Here is a 23,026-nt window from a genome sequence, read left to right on the forward strand (position 1 = left end):
TGCTAAAAGACTTGTTCCAAATCCATCAGTCTGGACACAAAATTATAGAATATTGCCAACTTTGTTTTTAAGTTCTGTTTAAAATGTTAATTTAATCTTGTCAGTATCAGTGATACTGCAGAGATATGACATTGAAAGTCAGGGTGTTTCCTGGGTACACAGAATGGCATTGTCTTTCATTCCTGTCTCTGATAACCTCTGTGGTATCTGGTCACCCATACTGGTTTGGGGACCTACAATTAAAACAACACAATGAAGAGGATACTCAAGTCATTCACAGCCTGTGTTGCACCTTGTGGTTGGAGCCTGCAGCCGCAGTGCATCTGGAAGAACTCCCCTCATCCAATCAGCCGAGGGCATACGTGAGTCACTTCCTCGTGTTGGCTCCCTTATTTGGCAGGAAGGGGCTGTCTTTATAAGGGAGGAAAATGGTGGAGAGGAAAGTCAGACGGCTTCAGTAGACAGAGGGATACCAACAGTTTTATCTCTGGTGAGTAAACATCTGTCACTTTAGTGCTTTGTAATCTATGATATGAAGGAGGTTTGAACACTGTGCGATAGCTGAGTCAGCTAGGACTGGAGAAATGAAACTACAATATGAATGATTTGTGTGTGTGTGTGTGGCTAGGAATCAGGAAATAAAAGAATCAGACTTGAAAACATGCAAAGTAACACACCCTAAGTTAAAGTTAAAGGGGCTAAATGGTCACTGGAAGTTATCTGAACTATAAAAAAAATGACATATGAGAGGTCATGACCTGTAAGTATTTGTTTATTTCCAGTGTTTCTTGCGTTACTACAAAGACACACCCACTGTTGTCCCAGAGTTATTTTTCCAGCAGGACAGCATTGACAAGGATGATTAATACCAAAACTATGCGTAGGATGCATCAGTGTTGGATTTTGGTCTGTGGTCTCAGAAACTAATGACAGACTTCTGGTATGTCATCTTTAATACTGCAATTAAGTGCCTTATTAAAACAATGACATGAAATAATTTCTCAGAACACAGGACTTGCATTAGCCTAAATACTTAATTTTTTAAAACATCGTGGAAGTACAAAAACAAGTTTCTTTTAGCTGCGAGAACTTTTTGATTAATGGATAAAAAATTTAAAAGGGAACTATTCCGATGAGTAAGTGATTTTTAAAGCTAAAATGCCAGAAATTAACAAAGTCCAACATCTCAGGAACAAATATTCGCTGGTCTTTTCAATCTTCTATAACATAAAACTAAATATTGCTGAGTTTTAGTGTTGGTTGCATGACAAAATAATTAATTTTAATATATAAACAAAGGCTGTGAGAAATTCCTCTTTTCTGATTAATCAAGAGAACAATGGTAATAAATAATGAAAATAGTCATTACTTCTGCCCTAGTTTCTTCCTCTGCTCACATGGTGAAGCTCTGTGTATCACTGCAAACAACACGAGCCCCCACCTGTTGTTATTAGAGTGTAAGATGACACCTTCCACAATATGGCGAACGTGCAGCAGCTGCTGACAAGTGGGCTGTTGTAGTCGTAACCTGAAGCTGAAGCTGAAGCTAAGAACATATGGTGCTTTTTTTTTTTTTTTAAATCTCTCCAGCCTCCAGACTCGCTCCTTGTGAACTTTGACGTGGCAGCAGAGAAGACGACGTGATGGCTGATGCAGAAAAGATCAAGAAAACTGTAGTCACAGCGCTCACCTGCGTGGAGAAGTTGTCCTCCTTCGCCTCCTCCATCGACCCCATCTTTGGCATAGTCTCCTCCCTGGTTGGGGTGGCTCGCAAGGGCCTGGCTGACGACAAGGGCCACCCTCTGGACAAGGACTTCCAGGAGGTCAACAGCAAACTGCAGAGCATCTCCGAAAAGAACCACCAATGCCTGAAGAAGATCCGCATCGACGAGGTGAACGAAACCTACGGCAGGTACGAGGAGCACATCAAGCACCAGTACGCTGCGTTCAACACCATGGTGGCGAAGGTGAAGAAAGATCCGACCAACAGCCAGAGCTACATGGAAGAGTATGAGAAGATTTACGAGAGAGACAGGGCCGATCTGAGCCTGGATGTGTACTACCGCGGTGTGATGGGAACCAATTTGCTGTTTGGAAGAACCCTGCTGAAGGTGTACTTGGACAACTGCGACGGCGACCGTGAGATCATGGAGCGCCGCTGTTCACACATCGCCCACCTGTTCCACATGGGCCTCATCGCCCTCATGGCCTACACAGCCGTCACAGAGGACGACGAAGACGAGGTGCGGGAGAAGTGGTCCAAGCGGGTGCAGGACATCCAGAAGAAGATGCAGGAGGTGCTCAGTCAGTGCAAAGACAGTTCGTCCTAAACACGGTCCAACACAGAGAGAGGACGTCCTCTGGGTTTGGTGGCAACAAGACTGGGAACAAACTGGACTCTCAGCCATGGACCAATGGAAAAATACAAATTATGTTATAATATACATATATATAAATAAGACCAAAGCCGTGCTGTGTACACTTGAGCTGCACTCGATAATCTTATTGCAGAGTTTTAGTTATTTTATCAATATTGTGTGCTATTTTTTTGTTTCAAAGAGACCACTATGTTTCAGCTGCTTTGTGTTGAAGTACATGTCCATATATGCTGAAGTTTTATACCGTCTCTTCAATAAAAATGTACAAAATAGTTGATCATGTCGTATATTTGTGAAATGCATTTAATCTCCACTGGAACCAACAGTTTACAAATTCAAGCAGTCACAGGATCACACCTGGGGCAGGTACAACAACAGAAGCAAGTAAACACAGAGGCAACAGACCCCTCAGGTGCAATTACTTCTGTTTGTTGTGTATTTGGCCCTGGCTATGTTGTGTGCATTCAAGCTTTGACCACACACAGACATATACAGAGAAATCTACAAAGAAATTAAAATAAAATGCTCTCCCTTTTGAACTGGGACTCCTGCTTCATCTGTGGGTCTCTCAAAACACACTTCAGCCTGCTCATACTGATTGAAATAACCCAGTACCAAGTAGTATCTAAACGTCTCCAGTCAAGCAGTACCTTTAACTGATCCTTTTTGTACTCAGATGTAGAAGAAAATGACTGTTTATATGAGTTTACCTGCAGCCAAACACTGCAAACATTACTCATAGAGAAAAACCAACTCAGTCAATTGTTAGAGCACAGAGCAAGAAGAAACAAGTAATTTCAGGACATCAACATGCACTCTGGGACATTGTACTGGCCCTTTTTATTGTATTTCACAGTAATTAATCACTGGTAAAAGGACTGCATTTACTGTATATAGCACTTGGCTACCTTAATGGAAAAGCCTTTTATGTGGATAGCAGACGATCGATGCAACTCTCTCGTCTGTCAGGTAAAAAGCTGCAGCAGCCGATTAGCTTAGCTTAGGGAAACAGCTAGCCTGGCTCTGTCAACATTTGCTTTTAAATACCTCTAATGCATACTAATTAAAAAGTTACATCTTGTTTGCTAAATATGTACAAAAACTGAAGTGTAAAAATGACAATTCATCTTTTAAGAGGGACTATTTCTTGGCTGGTAACTTCCCAGAGTCTCTCAAAACAGAAAACACCTTACCTTACCCTTTAGCTCTTGTATGGATAAAAAAGAGATAATATGTTAATTGGTGAGCTGACTGACAACTGGTGGACAGACCAAAGCTAGCTTTTTTATTTTTTTTTTTTAATTAAAAAAAAAAATGGAAATATAAAGAACAAATCCTGGCAGGACACATGTTCAGTCAAGCAAAGGTAGTAAGCAAAAAAAGTAAGGAAAAATAAACAAAATGAAATTACATAAAAATAAATGAATGTTAAAAAAAACAAGAAAAATAGAGTAATTAATAGGCAAAAGATATTTTTTTAGAAACATATAAATGAAAAGACAGAAATAAATGTGAAAATAAATTGAGGTCCTTATTTTTTTTTATATTTCCACATCTATTTATTCTTTTATCAGTTTGTCTTCATATTTCCACATTTTTATTTAGTTATTTATTTTTACCTTTCATGTTTATTCTTTTATTTATTCCTCCAAAATTATTTTTTTCTCTTCATATTTCCACATGTCTAAAATTGTACAATTTCTTTTTTAAATTTATTTCTTTTAATTTTTCCAAAATTGTGCAATTTTGTTTTTTTGTTTTTTTTTATTTCTCCTAATATTTCCACATTTTTATTTATTTATTTATTTATTTTTTATCTTTATTCTTTTATTTATTCATCAAAAATTATTTTTTCATTTAAAGATTCTTTTAAAGGGCCCCACAGTGTAGCCTCATACTAAAATAACAAGACAATTACGAGGGAAAAAACACTCACAAAAAACATTAACTGATAAAATACGCCCCTGTAATTATATACTATATGAATGTACCATTAATTTTACAAAACAGCTCTTATTTTAAGGTAAATTAAACGGATGCAGTTTAAAGATACTGACAGCTGCAGTTCAGTGTTGTGAGTCCCCCTCACCGCCAGAGTTCTCTGTTGTCCGACCGCAGCCGCTGCACTGAAACGTAACGCGACTCCTCTGTTTGTCTGCAGACCTGCCCAAACTTACAGGCCTGCTACCGCTTCAACACAAATATCTGCCCTGGAAGTCTACCTGGAGCGGTCACCTGTCTGCGGACTGTCTCATTTAACAAACCGAAACTCGACGAGAGCCGAGAAATACTCCGTTTCGTCCGTTTGAGGAAAAGTCACGTCGCTTTCGGTAAGTTTCAGCGGCTCAACGAGCGGAAAAGATGATGATGAGTGTAGCATCCCGGCTACTGCTGCTGATTCAGGTCAAAAAAAGTTGATCGTAATGTTTGTGAACAAGAAGATAAATCAGCACTGGTCGTATTCAGCAACACGGGGTGTAATCTAAAATATAATATATAATATAGTTTGTGTAATAACTGTCTAAAGACAGCAGAGTGTTTGGTTTCCGGGGCGTGACCCCCCTCTGAACTCAACAAGTTGATTTCTGAACTGACTGAAAGATATTCAGGTTTCACTCTTTTATTTGTCTATAATTTGTTGTTTTTTCTGTTTAACGTTGTTGATTTTTGTACAACTGGGTAAAACCTGAAGCCCTGCGAAATACATTATTATAAAACGATCATGAGGCATGATTAAAGCTGCTATGAGCCTCTGTGATATGGTGCCTTATAACCACAGTTATAAGGCAAAAAAAATTATACTTTTAATATGTATTTTAAATGTAATGCAGTCATTTGTACCCCAAATGTTGTGTGGCCTTGTTCTAAAAGTAATAACGGACTCATCTCAAGGAAAGAAGGAATTGCCTATTTCAGGGCTGATAGTAATGATTATTATTAGTTTTGATTAATCTGATGATTGTTGTCTTAATTTATGGGCAATGTTTTGGTCTATAGTGAAGAAATGCTCATCACAGAGTTGTCTTTTCCTGGTTTTAAATAATTGCAATATGGTCAAGTGCAGTATCCAAACTGCAGAACCAGAATTTACTTTTAAAGAGGAAAAAACTGCATTATAATAAGATACCGTAGTGCTGCAGGGATGCCTTGGCCTAAAATTATTGTTATCCAGATGTAAGAAAAATGTTAGAGGTTTCTTTCCAGTAAGAATGAAAATTTTAATGCTAAAATGATCATTCCCTCTAATCGTTTGGCGTAGCGCAATCACAGTTTCAGTTAAAATAATTGGAATGATTTTTTTTTTTTACCATATCAAGCAGCTCTAACAATAACAATAATAATAATAAACTTTATTTATATTGCACCTTTCAAATCTCAGTTACAACGTGTTTTGCAGTAAATACAGAACGCAACAGAAAATGAAACATTACAAACCACAAAGAGAGAGACAGAGTTTGCTCCACTGATTTCTTCAGGTAGTGTCAGAGCTCTAGCTGCAAAGGCTCCATCCCCCTCAAGAAACAAATCTCTATCTGAGGATCTCAGCGAGTGAGAAACGGACACAGGGAACTAAAAGCTCAGCCTCTCAGGGGTTTGTAAATGAGCGATAATATCTTCAAGCCAATTGTAAGGGCAACGGGTAACCAGCGTAAAGAAGCAAGGATGGGCGAGACGTGGTCATGTTTCTTGGATCGAGTCAAAATCCTGAGTTTTGAATGAGCTGGAGACGGACGAGGGACTTTTTGCTCATCTAAACAATTGGTCACGAAAGCATGAATAACAGTTTCCATCACCTCAGGGTTTCTCAGTTATTGATTTGACATGTCTGTCTAAGCTGTGGTTGTGATCAAATGAGAACTGTCTGATTCTGGTCACAGGCTAATCGATCGGTGCATCTTGAGTGTTAATATTTTCTATTAGCACCAACACTCATCCCTACAATATTGGCCCAATATAGATAAACATCAATATTGAGGTATTTGATCAAAAATAGTATATTTGTTTTTTTTTCCATATCCCCCACCCGTACTTCAACTCACCTGTTTGTCTGACCTGACAGTCCAAAACCCCAAAATACTTACTGTCACAAATGACAAAGAAGAGCAGCTTAATCCTCAGATTTGAGAAGCAGAAACTACAGAACATTTTACATTTTTCTTGAACTATGACTTTAAATGATTAATCGACAACCACAGTAGTTTCAGCTAAACTGTATGCAGAAAAGTAGAACTGAAACTTCTCCAGTCAAACAAAACCTGCACTCGATCCTTTCTGTGCACAGGGTTTGGAAAAAAAAGAGTATTTGTCTGGTTTTGCTTGCAGCCAATCACTGCAATCATTCTTCAGTTTAATGCAGTGTGTGACCGGTTCACTGCCACTGAGATACCACCAAAACATTTGAAAGTATGGCTACACTACATGCTTGTGGTGTATGGTAAAAAAAAATAAATGCGTGAAATTTGGAAGGATTATTTCAGGGATAAAGTGGGGGAAAAGTATTCTCTTGGTATTGGTATCACTTTAAGGGTGCTGGCATTGGTACTGAAAGACAGTTGTATTCAAAGTATCATCACATTACTAGTATTTTGTTATCAAGTACAGTTACTATGATATTTGTTTTGTCAGGATTCTCCAGCTTTAACTTCGACATAAATAAGATGGTTGTCATTCTAATCAGCATGAAGTTACTTATGTTTCCTCCCCCTGTGATTTTCTGTTTCAGGGATGCCTCTCCACAGCATTTGGCCCTCGTGTAGCATGATTTTTCAGGACTGAGAAAAAGTTGGCAGCATGGGCAACGAGGACAGCCTCGAGGATGTGTTTGTTGCTGTCATTCGCCCGAAGAGCCAAGTCAGCCTGAGCTCGAAGGAGTACAGAGCCAAAGCCTATGAGGTAAACGAGTCTGAAAACAGGCCGCCTGCAGCCAAGGACGTCTAAACAGATTTTCAACCAATTAACCACTTTTCCAGTTCAATATTTTCTTTCTTAACTCAGTTTCCATGTCTCGTTTGGTTCCTGTAAAGATCCTGCTGATTGAAGTGCCTTTGGAGGGGAAGGAAAAGAAAAGAAAGAAAGTTCTCCTGGCAACAAAGATCCAAGCAGGAGGAGATAAATCCAAATCCATATTGGATTATGTTGACGAAACTATCAGACCCATATCCAACAACCAAGGCTTCATAGGTGAGTGTGACATTTACACTCATGAGCATTTCTAATCTTATGAATGAATAAATGGGCAGCATGGCGGTGCAGTTATTCGCACTGTCGCCTCACAGCAAGAGGTTTTCTTTTCACCTTGTATGAACCTGCTGGCAGCGTGTGTGTTCTCCCCATGTTTGAGTGGGTGTTCCCCGGGTGCTACTTCCTCCCACAGTCCAAAGACATGTGAATGTGAGTGTGAATGTTTGTTTTTGACGCTACGTGTAAGACCTGTGATGAAATAGCACCCCGGTCGGGGTGTGCCCTGCCTCTCACCCAGTGTCAGCAGGGATTGCCCCAGCCCTCTGCGACCCTGCAAAGGTTTAGTGGTTATAGATGATAGATGGATGGATGAATGAGTTTAAGACAAATCATTTGTTTCCCCTTCAGATTTACCTTGCTACCCTCTACCGTACTTATGCAGACAAGTCCGTAATCAGAAATTTAAAGGCCAATTCTTAACATAATGATCGTCTGCAACAGTTTTGTAAGATCTTATATGCTTTTATGCTAGCATATGGAAGCATTTTGGTTTCCTGTATGTGCATGAAAGTCTCTTCTTCTGGCACCGTCCCAAGTTGCAGCCCGCCAGAGTCACTCTTTGATGTTTTGTGTCATTTTTACTTTTTTCGATCTTAAAGAACTTGTACATAAATTTCTTAATAATCAAAGTAGTATGTTACATCTTTGGCTAGTTGTATACTGTGGTTTCAACAATATTACATGTAATATTTTGCAGTATTACTTGGAACTTTGTCATCATTTTTATTATTATTAGCATGTACAATATTAAGTCTGATATCATGTGCAATATTACATTCATCAGGTACAAAATATATATAATAAAAATGTCATTGCCAAAACTTCTTTTCTACTTTAGTTTATTTTAGCTTACTGTTTTACTTAAGTTATGTTACTTACGTTATAAGTCACTGTTGTTTTGCACTTACTCCTTACACACTCTATATTTTATATTTCACTTTATATTTCATACTCTATTGTTTTCATTCTGTGCTGTGCTGTAATTTTGGAGCAATCTCTGGCACAAGAATTTCCTTCCGAGACTAATAAAGTTCTCTCTTATCTTATTTTATCTTAATTATGGACCATTATAATAAAGCTGTTTTAAAAGTAGTAAGGGGTCACACAGTGAGAAAAAAGTCAATCATCTATAGCAAGCAAACATTTTTATGTATCAGGATGCAGTGATAATCATTTTGTAATTACATTGTGGCCCTTTGAGTCAGAATCGAATTGAATCATGAGCTGCCTTGAGATTCCCACCCTGAGTGTACCCCACCTATCGCCCAGTGTCAGCTGGAATCGGCTCCAGCCCCCCCGAGAAACCTCCAAAGGTTAAGCAGTTGTAGATGATGGATGGATGAATATCTTATTTGATTTATCCTGTAACCCTTCCTGATCTCTCAGGTTGGGAACCACTGATCTAAACACAGCTTTGGGTTTCAGGGAAGCGTGTGGTGCATATGAAGAAATTCCCCCTTGATGGAGACAATGAAGGGAAAGAAGCCTCGCTTTTTGTTGTGCCAGTCAGTGTTAAAGGTGAGAAAAAGACAAACCACCTCTCTTGCTAAATTCAAATATTGTTCAGGCTGTACATGCTATATTTTAATAAATCTTTCTGAACAGACAACAGTAAGCCTGTCTACAGCGCCGGCAGCCCGAGCTTCTACTGCTTCCAGGACATCATGCGGGTTTGCAGTGAGACCAGCGCTCACTTCTGCTCCATCACCTCAAAGATGCTTCTGGCCTTAGACAAGTGAGAATACATCTGGAAGCGTGGTCTTCTTGTGTGAGGCCTTTAGGGAGACCGAGCTGTAACTGTGCCTCTTTGACCTCCACAGATGGTTAGCAGAGCAGCACACCGTGCCTCACGCCATCCCCGCTCTGTTCAGACCAGCACCCGTGGAGCGGGTGAAGACCAACGTCAGCAACCCGGCCTACAGCAGCGAGGGCAAGCTGAGTGACGAGGGTCTGCACATGGGCTACACTGCCCTGGAGATCAAGAGCAAGATGATGTCCCTGGAGAAGGCAGACATGTGTATCCTCAACCCGCTTTATGGCTCTGACCTGCAGTACACCAACCGAGTGAGTCAGCCTTTTTTTTTTTCTTCACAAGAAGAAAATAATTTGGAAAACAGGGAATGTAAATATTTGTCTAACCCCACCTCTGACATTCTTGGCCTGTCCTACCCTTTGTTTGTAGGTGGACAAAGTTATCATCAACCCATACTTTGGGCTCGGAGCGCCCGACTACTCCAAGATCCAGATCCCAAAGAGGGAGAAGTGGCAACATGGTCCTAACTGTGTGACAGAAGACAAGTGAGGAATTATTCTTACATGAACCACATTGGGATTACTGGCATCCTTCGCTCCTGTTTTTTTGGCGTATCCACAAATCTGGATTGTAAACAAATTCATTTAGAAAGTCCGGACAGCAAAAACCCCACATAAAATCAAATTGGATCCAAGCCACATGTGGAGGTGGTTTCAGATATGATTCCAATTTGATTTTGTGTGACAGAACATTGTCAGAAAAATAGTATGTGTATTAAGAGCAATTTGAAGCCAGTTCTTCAGCAACCAAATCTTATTTTAAATGCAGCTGAAATGTGAGGCACTTTGTTCTGTATGTTATGAACTTTGCACATTATCCCACAAAATGTGACAACAACAAACTAAATGCATTAACTTTTCAGACTGATAAAAATCACAGAGTCTACAGGTAGACGACATTGTTTACCCAGAGCTGATGTTAGCGGTCGCACTGCTTGGTTAAAGTTAGCAGTGTTTGCAGCAGCAGGCTGCAGCTTGCAGGTTAACGTCCTGCACGTCCACTTGCCTGTGGTGAGTGTGGTTACGCACTGAACACAGGGGAGTGGTTGTATTAGTTCATTCTGAAACAGCCCGCGCACAACCTTACTTTCATTTTCTAAGTCAAAATACTGACAAATGCTGCTGTTTGAGATGCTACCTGTCCCACTTCGCTGATAACAACGACATACAGGCACAAGTGAGAGGAGAGAGAAGGGCTGCCATCTGCCGGTGCTGCAGCCCTGATGAGTAGTGGGCGGCTACAAAACACTGTAGAGGAATCATTTAACTTGGGATTAATTAATAAATGTTAATAAACAGTTTAACTGACTAGTATTTCTGGCGTTGACTAGTGAGGGTGGTGACATTCAATTGACTAGACAACTAATCACGCACATCCCCAATCAGAGCGCCTGACCAAAATCCATGCTACTGCTAGCAGAACGGTATGGAGGACAACAAGCCTCTTCTGTTGCTGAGTTTGTCAGGTGCAACAGAAGATTTCTTCACTTCAACTTAACTGCACAGTTGCTTGGAGGGCAAGATGATGTCCATTCCTCATGCTTCCTCATTAGAAAGCCAGCGTACCTTGTACATACTAGTTACTGATACCCATATTGTTATCTCAGCAACCCGAGCAAAAAGGTTGGTGATGTCACACAAATGAGATCTGATCACTTGCAAATAACGGACAGTGTGGACATTCGGTCTTGGAGATCAAAAATGAACAATTAAAATTTTCCTGCAGTCTGAACAAACCCAAAATGTCTATTAAACACTATATTCATATTCTCTGCAGGGAGCGCCAGTGGGTGGATGACTTCCCCCTCCATCGCAGTGCCTGTGAAGGAGATACAGAGCTGCTCTCTAAGCTTCTGGACAGCGGTTTCTCAGTCAAACAGCTGGACAGCGACCACTGGGCTCCCATTCACTACGCCTGCTGGTAAGTCTGACGCTGCTTTCACACTCCACAAGAGTCTTAAGTATCCAAAAGCTCTCATTCTGTTGGACTTAAATTTTTCTTGTGAATGATGAGTTTGGTTAACTTTTGTTTGGTTCTGTCCAGGCACGGTAAAGTGGAGGCGACCAAGCTGTTACTGGAGAAAGGAAACTGTAATCCAAACTTGCTTAACGGCCAGCTCAGCTCCCCACTGCACTTTGCAGCCAGAGGAGGCCACGCAGAGATGGTGCAACTCCTGCTGCAACACCCAGAGATCGACCGGGTACGAAACTTCACATTTTAGCAGGACTTTGGTGTCATTACTGCAGCTACATGCACTACCTTCAATTAGGAACTATGCAGATTTGTAACATGAGTAGAGCATCAAAAAAGCAGTGAAGCATCAAAAAAGTTAACACAATTTAATACATTTTGTTGAGTTAGGGAAAAAGTTGTAGGGAAACACTGTGACTGTATTCTGTATTCAAGTTTTTTTGCCTAAACAGAATCTGAAAGTCCCTTTTTCAGTAATATTCATTAACAGGAGGCATTTTATCAGTATTGTTATAGTGTACACCAGTGAAATGTTTACAGCTTGAATGTTGAATGTATTAATGTCTGCATATCACACAGGACTGTGTGACACACAGACGTTAAAAAGTTAAAAAAAAGTGTTTGCTTTATTTTAGATAAAGCATTTATGCATTATGACACACACAACAACTATAGAGGTAGACAATAGCTACTAAATACGGACATTTACTTTGCCACCAACAGCACATAGAAGACCAGCAGAAGAGATCTCCTCTGCAAGTGTGTGAGGAGAACAAGCAGAACGAATGGGAGGAGACAGTGAAGCTTCTGCAGCAAGCCACCAGCAAACCTGTGAGTCACATATCACGTTAACCTAATTACTGTGCTTGTAAAGCAAAAACGACACCAGCTGCACATCAGCATAATATACCACAGTATTCATGCTGTTGCTGAACTCACACAGTTTCCACTTTGGTTGGTCTTTTTTAAGTTTTTACTTTATATATATGTTTAGTTTAGGGTTTTTTTTTATTAGTTTGCCGTGGATTTTCTTTTCTTTTCTGGCACTGACACTGATCATTATGAAGATTAAGTTTATTATCTAAACATACATGCAACATAAATGCATTTTTATGACATTATAAGGGATAGTTCAGACTATTTGAACTAGGATTATAAGAGGTACATATCCATCTCCATCTGCTATATGGAATACACTGAATAATATAAGTACAGTCCCATTTCAAATAATAGAAACTACAACTTTAAGTCAGGCTTTTGTTTGTGGTTCATAATATGTTTGTAATAGTAAAGAGGTTGTGTTCCAATCTGTTTAAAGGGCACAGTGTATATAATTGTAATGCCCCAATTGCCTGTGCTTACATATATGAAATGTGCAATGTGATGCAAGACGAAGTGCTGGAGGGGTGTGTAATGAAATGTGATGTCTGTTTGATTGTTTGTTTGTTTGTTTTTTTAATCATTTTTCTGCAGTTAATCTGCTGGTCATTAGATGGTGCTATATCCTCAAGTATAGTCTAATGTGTCCTGCAGACTTTTTTCCACATTAATTTTGCTTTTTGATAACAGCTTCACTTGGTTTTGTTTATGGTATGTATGCATGTGTGTTCCACAGTATGAGAAGGTGCGCATCTACCGCATGGACGGCTCGTATCGCTCTGTGGAGCTAAAGCACGGCAACAACACGACGGTGCAGCAGATCATGGAAGGCATGCGCCTTTCACAGGAGACCCAGCAGTATTTTACCATCTGGATCTGCTCTGAGAACCTCCGTGAGTGTGACCAAACACCACGATCTGCTCAGAGAACTTCAGACACATTTTACCATTGCAACAAAAAAAAAAGACTGCAGTAACATCGGTGTTCATTTTGTGCATCAGACCTGCAGCTGAAGCCGTACCACAAGCCCCTGCAGCACCTGCGGATCTGGACGGAGATCGTGACGGACCTGACGGTGCTGGATCCTCAAAGGGAAACGCCTCAGCTCTTCCTCCGCAGGGACGTCCGGCTGCCTCTCGAAATTGAGAAAAAGGTAGCTCACTTTGTGTTGTACAAAAAGCTAAAGCCGAAGACATTTTGACTGGGAATGTAAGATGGTGATTGATACGGTTACTCAACACATGTCAGGTTTCACTCGTCACTCTGTGGCTTACTGTTCTGTTCCAGGCGGAGGATCCTCTGGCCATTCTCATACTGTTCGACGAAGCCCGTCACTGCCTCCTGAAAGGCTTCTTTCCTGCTCCGGACAGCAAACTGATCACACTGGCCAGCCTCCTCCTGCAGATCATCTACGGCAACTATGAGAGCAAGAAGCATAAGCAGGGATTCCTCAAGTAAAACACTGTTTTAGAACACATTTACATTAACATGTTAAATTCTGTTCAAAGCTTTGTTTTTGCAGTGCATAGACATACACAGTTGGTGTATGAAGTATCATTTCTCTGTTTTATTTTCAACAGTGAGGAAAACCTGAAATCAATCGTGCCGATATCGAAGGTGAAAAGCAAAGCATACCACTGGACCAACAGGATTCTGCATGAATATAAAGTACGCTCCAGGTTTTCACAATAAAAACTCCTCGTCAAATGAAATCCCTCTGCTGGGTCGATTAACAGGTTCTTCTCCACCTCTCTGACAGGCGCTGAGCACCAGCGAGGGGGTGAGTAAAGAGATGCACCACCTGCAGCGGCTCTTCCTGCAAAACTGTTGGGACATCCCGACCTACGGTGCGGCCTTCTTCACGGGACAGGTCTACACCAAGGCCAGCGCCAGCAACCACAAAGTCATCCGCGTCTACGTCGGGGTCAACACGAAGGGGCTGCACCTCATGAATATGGAGACCAAGGTACCACCATCAGCTACACACCAAACCGTCCCATGTGATCTGCAAATGTAGAACTTTGTGTGATGAGTTTTATGCATAGCAAGACAGACCTGACTAAATAAGTTTAACACCACAAAACAAAATTCAGATGATTGGATTTTAGACTACATAAGGACCTGTGGAATCCCTGAAAAACTGAAAACAAGGTACACTGTTCTTCACCAGGAAAAAAAACTGCTTCAAAATCACAGAACTTTATTTTAAATTCTAGTGAAGATCCCAAAGTTTTCTAAGAATAGGATGAGTCAGGCTGAATTTTGGGGAAATGTTTAGAGACTGATGCACAAAACATCTGGAATATCTCAGTCTTATTTGAATATTTCTTTTTATTTTATATTTTATTAAGCTTCACAAGGGGAAAACTGGATTTAAAAGGGAAATGAAATGAAGCTACAAGGTGGAGACCAGCTGTTTGGATGATAAACAAACTTATGTACAGTGTTGACTTACACAGGAAGAGGTTATTGATAGCTGAAATTAATTTTTAGGTGAACTTCCTTTAAGCTTAGTTTGTAGTAGAATATCTCTTAATAGTTACTGTTTGCAATTAAAACCCCAGATCTTGACTTAGTTTATTTTTAACTATAGTGCATATGGATTTTTGGTTTGTGTTTTAATTGTACATTTAGTTTGATGCCTCTCTTTTGTAGATGCTCTGTATGATAATTGGTTAAATCTCTCTGCACTCCCAGGTCCTTCTCATCAGTTTAGAGTATGGCACATTCATGTGGCAGCTTGGACACGCTGACCAGTACTTCCAGATACACAGTGGTGACAATAAAATGAACTTCATTGTGCACACAAAACAGGTAATGCTTTATTTTTAAAATGATTTATTTGGGGGAACGATGTCTAAAGTAGTATTATAAAACCTAATCACAAATAGCGACTGTAAGCAGCTCAAATTCTGTTAAAACTGAACGCATATGTTTTTCATTTCCTTTCAGGCTGGCCTTATTGTGAAGCTTTTGATGAAGCTGAGCGGACAGATGACTCCAAATGATAAAGGTGCAACAGACAAATATGCTTACGGCTGAAAAACTGTTGAAGAAGCCACAGCTGCCAAAGATCCCAGTGCAGGTTCTTCTTACTCACATTTGACTGCAATAACTCTGGATAAAAATGCCTCATTTTGTACATTAGGCTTACCGATACCTGTCACACCTTCACATTGTGTATTTTGATGAGTCATATATTTTGATTGCATGTAAATAAGTTTATTTAATGTTTTGTTTTAATAAACGGATTGATGTATGAGGATGTGTTGGTAGTTTGTCTTGAAAACTTTGAACCACATATTCTTTCATTCAGAAAAGGGATTGAATGGAAATTATAACACAGTCTGGCACATAGTATGACAGGGTACTAGGGCCAAATGAAGGAATCTTTTGTTTGTATTTTGCATTTCGAGAATAAAGCCGGACTTTGAGTGTCAGACTTAAGAAAAAATTAATCAGAGGAGGAAGGTTTTTTTTCTGCATTATGAGAATAAACTTAAACTGTTGACAATTAGGTTAAAATAGCATGTCAAGAATAAAATGCTTTATTAAAAACTGTTTTTTTTTAATAAAAGGATAAAACGTAGTAATTTATAGGAATCCTAAGGGATTTATTTGACCAATAAAAACAACAGCACTGTGAAAATCCTAAAAGAACCTTTTTTCCCAGGAATTTTATAAATGAATGGGAATCCTAAAGATGAAAATCCTATTGGACTCTGACTAGGCCTGAGAGCATTAAAAATAGCTAATACTAAACAAGATACTATAGAAATACATTAATGACCTTGTAACAATACCATAAAAAACTATTTTGTATATGTATTTTGTGTATATTATATAATATAGAACATAATTCTTATATTGTTTGGCTCATACGAAACCTACAAAATTAAAAGATATTATTTAAGAAATAAAAATAACTTCGTCAAGTTCATTCCATAAATCACAGATGTATTGATTTTACTTGAAAATGTTTCTTTAGATTGACAGAATATCTAAATTTCAACACTAACTTGTGCTTTTCTTGAGATGAATATGCCAAATTTGCCACTGTGCAAATTACCCACAATCTGAGGAGTTAAGCTATTTTATTTCGTCGAATCCTTATCGATATCAAACCGCTAGCCAAAACTTTTTTACAATAAATTATGGATGTCTTGTTCCTCAGGTGTATTTCATTACCCCTCTGATAGACTAAAAATAAAAGCAGAACATTTAAACCACACGGTAACGTGTTTTAACGGAAATGAAAACGTAAAAAGTCAAATAAAATCATTTTGACAACGAATGTCCATCAAAAAAAAAAATCTTACAATCGATGGCGCAGATCATCGTCGTCCTGCTCGAGTGACATCATATAGCAAGACATCGGTTCAGGTACCGCCAGCCAATCAGAGCGGCGGCTGCTTGACGGACACGCGGGCAGCGGCCAATAGGAAGCCTCTGTTGGTCAGGCGGGGGCAGGACCAGTATTGACAGGTAGAGATGTTGGGGGGATATTATCAACGGTCCACGAAGATGAACATCAGATGAACTGCGGCCGTTTAAACTCTGAATAAGTGGCCACTCGTTCACTGAAGTAATGATTTAAACTTTCGCCACCGTAAAGTGAATTTCTTCCGGGCTTTAGTGGACTTAAAGTGTCGATTGTTTGAGAGGACAGACGCAGCGGAGGAAGGTAAAAATGTCTATGCATTTGTATGAAATGAGCAGCAGGCTGTTCGGGGACACTGTTGGCAGAGTGACCGACAACCTGACCACCACGGTTCTGGCAGCTTCTGTCATCACCCTCACTTTGGGATATATTTTCAAGTTGCTGCTCAAACAGGCCTCAGACAAAGATCTGGTAAGTCAGCCGAGAGCAAAAATTAAATGCCAGTTGTTGAAATGCATTGTCAGTTTTTAATTTATTGTCATCCTGCATCGTTTTTAATTTTTTTTTTTTTTGCAGAAATACCCACCTTACATCCCCTCCAGCATCCCCTTCCTGGGTCATGCAATTGCATTTGGGAAGAGCCCCATTGAATTTCTTGAAAATGCTTATGAAAAAGTAAGTATTAAGGTAGAACTGACAGTATTAGTCTATTAGTCTGCAACAGTTTTGATCATAAATCACTTGTTTAATCTTCTATAATATCAAACTATATATATTTCGATTTTGGGCTGTCATCAACCGATTTAAATGAGTCAAAATGGGCTTATTAATTATTATTATTATTAATTATTAGTTGCAGCCTTATTGCTCAATTGCTCAATTAATTAAAAAATTGTAACATGGCCAAGTGCAGTATTCACACTGCAAAATCTTTTTTTTTTTTTGCAATGAAAATGAAAGTTGTGATGCTAAAATGATTTTCTTACAATATCATGCAGCCCTAGTTTGCACTCATGCAAAGACATGCAGCACCTTGATGGATTTCTGAATTTTTATCTTATTTTACCTTTAACACACAGTGAGTCACACATGCATGTGCTTCCTGACCTTTCTACCCTGTTCAGGATTTTTAAATCAGCTGTTTGTTTGTTTTTTTAATTTGAGTAAGTGTCAGAGGCTGGCAAGGCTGAAATAATTCAAAAAGTGGAGGGAAAAAAGCAAAGACGGGAGAGAAATTTGACTGTGTGTCTGGCGACCCCTCAGATTCATTTTTTCCTGAACACCAAAGCGCTGATTTAACCCCTGCACGTCTGCTCTCCGCCCACAGTACGGCCCTGTGTTCAGCTTCACCATGGTGGGCAGCACGTTCACCTACCTGCTGGGCAGCGAAGCGGCCTCGCTGATGTTCAACAGCAAGAACGAGGACCTGAATGCAGAGGACGTCTACTCCAAACTGACCACGCCGGTGTTTGGCAAAGGGGTAGCCTATGACGTCCCGAACCCCGTGAGTCCACCTTAACTGTTAACTTTAGTGACACTTCCATGTGAATGACTACATTTTGCAGTTGTGTGATACAGGCTTTCTTTAATGTGTTGCAGATCTTTCTGGAACAAAAGAAGATGCTGAAGACCGGACTGAACATTGCTCGTTTTAGGGAACATGTGAAAATCATCGAGGCAGAGACCATCCAGTATTTTCAGAGATGGGGAGACAGTGGGGAGAAGAGTAAGATCCTTCATTAATCACTTGTTTCAAATATTTGTGGAGTTTGTAAAGTTTGTCACTTGACGGTGAGAGGAGTCTTATGTTAATCCCAAATGCATGAACTTTTTGCTTGTCTCAGATCTGTTTGAGGCTCTGGCTGAGCTGATCATCCTGACAGCCAGCAGCTGCCTTCATGGGAAGGAGATCCGCAGCATGCTGAATGAGCGAGTGGCCCAGCTCTACGCCGACCTGGACGGAGGATTCAGTCACGCTGCCTGGCTGCTGCCCGGCTGGCTGCCACTGCCCAGCTTCAGGTAGGACAGCTGTAGGCGCTCAGGACACACACATCTGTTTACAGTCAACATCACATCTGCTGCAGGACGAAGCTGAGATTGAATTTCATTTGACTAGAACATCATTTACAAATTTTCCCCATGTTCCCCATGATTTTTTTTTATGCTTTTTTGTTTGTTTTGGTTTTTTGCAATTTTCACTTGCTCTTGCAAAAAAAAGAAAAAGACAAAGACAAAAGACTATAACCATGGCAACATGCATCACAGTTTTTTAGAAAAGGACTTCTAGGCTGCAACAATCCCGAAAAATGCCTGCGAAATCCTGTAGGGACTGTCAAAGGAAAACAAACACATCTCTACTCATCTTTCACAAATGTATTGAACACACATGTAACTTTCTTTGTTAGGAAAAGGGACAGAGCTCACAGAGAGATCAAGAACATTTTCTTCAAGGTGATTCAGAAGCGCCGACAGTCTGGAGAAAAAGTGGACGACATCTTGCAGACCCTCATCGACGCCACATACAAGTAAGACGGCGTGGGTTTAAATCCAAGCTCAGCTGCAGACTTTGTGTCACACACTTTAACATATGTTCTGAAGAGTTAAGAAAACATGTTTGTTTGGTAAAGATCCCTGCAAAAAATCACACCATAATCATTGTAATATGTTTTTCAGTGAAAATTAAAATAAAATGTAAAAGTTATCATTCCTTCTAATATTGCAAATCATGTCACAGTTGCAATATCAGTCCAAAAAAAAAAAAAAAATGCGCTTACAAAGAACAGGTGTTAAAATGTTTAAAATATGACTGTTCTAAAAAAAGGACTTTGCTTCCTCTTTAGAGATGGACGACCCCTGAATGATAACGAGATCGCGGGGATGCTGATTGGCCTCCTGCTGGCGGGTCAGCACACGTCCTCCACCACCAGCTCCTGGATGGGCTTCTTCCTGGCCAGAGACAAAGCTCTGCAGGAGCGCTGCTACGCCGAGCAGAAGGCTGTGTGCGGAGACGACCTGCCTCCACTCGACTTTGATCAGGTGAGCCTGGGTACGATGTACACTGTAAAAAAAAAATACTTAAGAAAACTCATTATTTCAAGGCAGCTGACTGGATGTTTCGGTTTAAAGTCAGACTCAAACTGTGTGAAATGAACCAAAACAAATTTTGCCAAGTGTCCAGTGTGTGTCTCATGTACGGAGGCTGTCAGTCCTCTGCAACGGCTGTAGGTTCGATTCCAGCCAGTGGCCCTTTGCTGATCATCTCCACCCCTTTTCTTGTCTTCGTTCGGTTTTCTTATCACAATAAAAGCAACAAAAAGCCCCAAAATATGCTTTTACTTTTTTCTTCAGATAAACTTGAATCTTGAAGTTTAGAAACTCAAAAACTTCTGAAATTCTAAATGAAATTAAAACATGCAACAGAAACTTAAGCCACTCCAGTAACACTTATCCTCACGACCTTATATAAAACCTGATTAAAAACCAAATTCAACAAAATAATGCACAGCGATTAAGCAGGGTAACACCAAAGTACAAAATGATGTCAAGTCATTTGCAATGAAATCATAAAATGAGTCACAATATCACAATTAAAACAGCTTTGCATTAGATGCCACAGTTTTCTGTCTCCACCTGTGTAGTGAGTGACTAAACAGGGGGTGGTGCTCCCCCTCCTGGTTGTAGAAGTTCATTTAATTGTATCATGCAGTTTACAGGCTACTGCAGGTACATGCACTGTGGTAAATTATAATCCTGAAATCATGTGTACAGGCCTCATTTTCTCTCAGAAAAAAAAGAGATTTTACTTGACATAGATAGACAGACATCGTCGCAGTCCGGTACTGTAATGAGACATTTTTTTAGTGCAGTATTCAATATATTGGAACATCCCTGCTTACAGTGTGTGTTGTCCTGGTTTTGTCCTCAGCTGAAAGATCTCAGCCTGTTGGAGCGCTGTTTGAAGGAGACGCTGCGTCTCCGTCCGCCCATCATGACCATGATGAGGATGGCTCGTTCTCCTCAGGTAAGAACACCTGCGGAACTACATCTGTTCCACTTACAAGTCCTGAAGCATATCCAGCATGTTCTACAAGTTACTCCTTCCTGTTTCTTTTTAGTGTCTGGCTTCAGTAAAAAGTTTTCCCTGTTTTAAGGGCTCAGATCTTGTTTCTCTTTCATTCAATCCACTATTTCAGTCTTTCTTTTCAGCTTTAATCAAAGTAAGCAGGTGACAGGAATAGGCTAAATAGTTATAGAAATACATTCTTTCTTAGTATCTTGTAGAATCACTTTTTTTCTCTCTTATTCTCTCAGACCGCAGCAGGATACACCATCCCTGTGGGCCACCAGGTCTGCGTCTCCCCGACTGTCAACCACCGTCTGTACGACACCTGGGACGAGAGGATGGAGTACAACCCCGACCGCTACCTCAACGACAACCCCGCTGCGGGGGAGAAGTTTGCCTATGTGCCGTTTGGAGCCGGTACGAAAAACCTCTTTACAGTCACTTTTATGAAAGGAGTTTTATGTTCCCTTCAAAGTCAAGAAGACAAAACAGGTTATTTTCACTATTAGCTGTAGCTTTAAAACTGAGTGCACTATAATTAACAGTCACACTTTATTTTACAGTGCACTAATCTTAATAACTAAGGCATAACAAGACATATTTTGTAAATTAGACAAAAATTATAAATAATATATTCTTTATTAACCAGTAGTTATACCCTAATTAGCCACAACAGTACACTAGATGATGTAACAAGCCATACTTTGTGTCAGACTAGACAAAAACTAATAAAATACTATGAAGAAATAATGTTTTTTATTAGACCCTTTAATAGACACTAGATTTTATGAGAGGGTAAATAGGGACACATTAAATTTAGGTAAAATAATGCACTGTAAGATGGACAAAAATGCTTATTACTTGTGTGAAAAAAATAAATCAACACTGTTCTTTTGTTGTCTGCTTCTCAGGCCGCCATCGCTGCATCGGCGAGAACTTCGCCTACGTCCAGATCAAAACCATCTGGTCCACTTTACTGCGCATGTACGACTTCGACCTGGTGGACGGATATTTCCCCACAATCAACTACACCACGATGATTCACACGCCGCACAACCCCGTCATCAGATACAAGAGGAGGAAGCAGTGAGAGACCGGAGGAAACCGCTGGAAAAAACTGGTCAAACATCCTGAGTGTTTGAAGTGAAGCTCCAACTTCCTGGGACTTGAATTTAGGAAAAAAAAAATTAGATAAAGGCACTTTTAACTTTTTGTGCTTCTTCCTGCTCTTTTTTTCCTGAATGTCAACATTAATGCATGAAATTTTGAAACGTGTGTTTCCGGAGATAATTACACTGACTGTATGATTCTGACTGGAACACAGATGCTAATATTCACAATGTGAATTTTTCAGAATAGATATCGTCCGAACACAGTGCCTTGGTGGCGTGTTTCATCAATTCATTCAGTTCTTGAAGCACTGGAAAATTTTATTCAGCGGAAAACCAAGAAGAGCACCCACCCGGATTTGGGTGGGACGCTGGTTTTCTCGGCAGTTAACCAGTGAACTTTATTATTCCTGCTTTACCAGACAGGCCTTTTGAAATGACCTTTAGTGCATTAAACACATTGAAGAAATAACTGTAAAACAACTTCCAGTGTAAATAGTTGTAAGCCCTTGGTGCACAGAGTTTTTAACTACTTACGAAACAGTCTCAGTTTAATACTGATGCCTCTATGTGGTCTGCATAAGTTAACGAGACCATCAGGAAGAAGATTGGCTGTTTCTGCATAGTTGCTCTTAATACCTGCCACCGGGTCAGATTCTGAAATCAGATTACATGCAGACTGGAACTGAAACTTTAATTTTCCCAGGCGGAGTTCCAGTGAGTCGTATGTTAACCTGTTAAAAAAAAAAAAAAAAAAAAGAGCAGGAGGAGATTTTTCTTTAGATCATTTTATTTTTGACATTATATTTTGTGGTTATGGTGGTGGAAACACTACTGCTTTTTGTCCACAAGGGGCTCCAGAGTCAACACACTATGGACGTTTGTTGCAGCTGCTTTCAAAAACACTAAATAAGAAGGTCATGGCTGCAAATGCTGCGATCCAGATCATCCTACATTTGAGGAGATAAAGTGTTTTGTCTTTTTCTTGCTTTTTAAAGGTGATCTGTACTAATTAGGAACTTTGCACCTGGACCTTGTTTAGTTATTATTGTGTGAAAATCAAGTTACATCTCATTGCACACGCTGTCTTCTTGTTCACAGGACTTGGGACTGTGTGAAACAGCTTGAAATGACATAAAATACTGTGCTCTCCACAACATGTTCCGGTTTGTTTTGTCCTTTGTGATGTTT

The 23,026-nt window shown here is 40.0% G+C and overlaps 3 protein-coding genes across 3 annotated transcripts; all 3 read left to right on the forward strand.

Annotated features, from left to right (window-relative positions):
• Positions 1-352: 352 nt before the first annotated feature.
• rpz2 (rapunzel 2) lies at positions 353-2,917 on the forward strand. The gene is made up of 2 exons (XM_084738346.1): positions 353-490; positions 1,591-2,917. The coding sequence occupies exon 2, from the start codon at positions 1,644-1,646 to the stop codon at positions 2,328-2,330; it is 687 nt and encodes a 228-aa protein (XP_084594472.1). The 5' UTR covers positions 353-490; positions 1,591-1,643; the 3' UTR covers positions 2,331-2,917.
• A 1,434-nt stretch (positions 2,918-4,351) lies between these two features.
• Positions 4,352-15,544, forward strand: krit1 (KRIT1 ankyrin repeat containing). The gene is made up of 17 exons (XM_084738596.1): positions 4,352-4,708; positions 7,102-7,271; positions 7,403-7,559; positions 9,045-9,137; positions 9,225-9,354; positions 9,440-9,683; positions 9,802-9,917; positions 11,209-11,352; positions 11,476-11,632; positions 12,127-12,234; positions 13,019-13,175; positions 13,284-13,435; positions 13,570-13,736; positions 13,863-13,950; positions 14,042-14,248; positions 14,980-15,096; positions 15,235-15,544. Exons 2-17 carry the CDS (start codon positions 7,170-7,172, stop codon positions 15,322-15,324), a joined length of 2,229 nt encoding a protein of 742 aa, XP_084594722.1. The 5' UTR covers positions 4,352-4,708; positions 7,102-7,169; the 3' UTR covers positions 15,325-15,544.
• A 1,223-nt stretch (positions 15,545-16,767) lies between these two features.
• Positions 16,768-22,992, forward strand: cyp51a1 (cytochrome P450 family 51 subfamily A member 1). The gene is made up of 10 exons (XM_084738597.1): positions 16,768-17,134; positions 17,240-17,338; positions 17,991-18,167; positions 18,263-18,389; positions 18,508-18,682; positions 19,069-19,188; positions 19,504-19,699; positions 20,589-20,684; positions 20,975-21,143; positions 21,638-22,992. Exons 1-10 carry the CDS (start codon positions 16,973-16,975, stop codon positions 21,814-21,816), a joined length of 1,500 nt encoding a protein of 499 aa, XP_084594723.1. The 5' UTR covers positions 16,768-16,972; the 3' UTR covers positions 21,817-22,992.
• The last annotated feature ends 34 nt before the right edge of the window (positions 22,993-23,026 follow it).

This window comes from Lutjanus erythropterus, chromosome 16 (assembly GCF_056507025.1).
Source record: "Lutjanus erythropterus isolate fLutEry1 chromosome 16, fLutEry1.hap2, whole genome shotgun sequence".
Lineage (NCBI taxonomy): Eukaryota > Metazoa > Chordata > Actinopteri > Lutjaniformes > Lutjanidae > Lutjanus > Lutjanus erythropterus.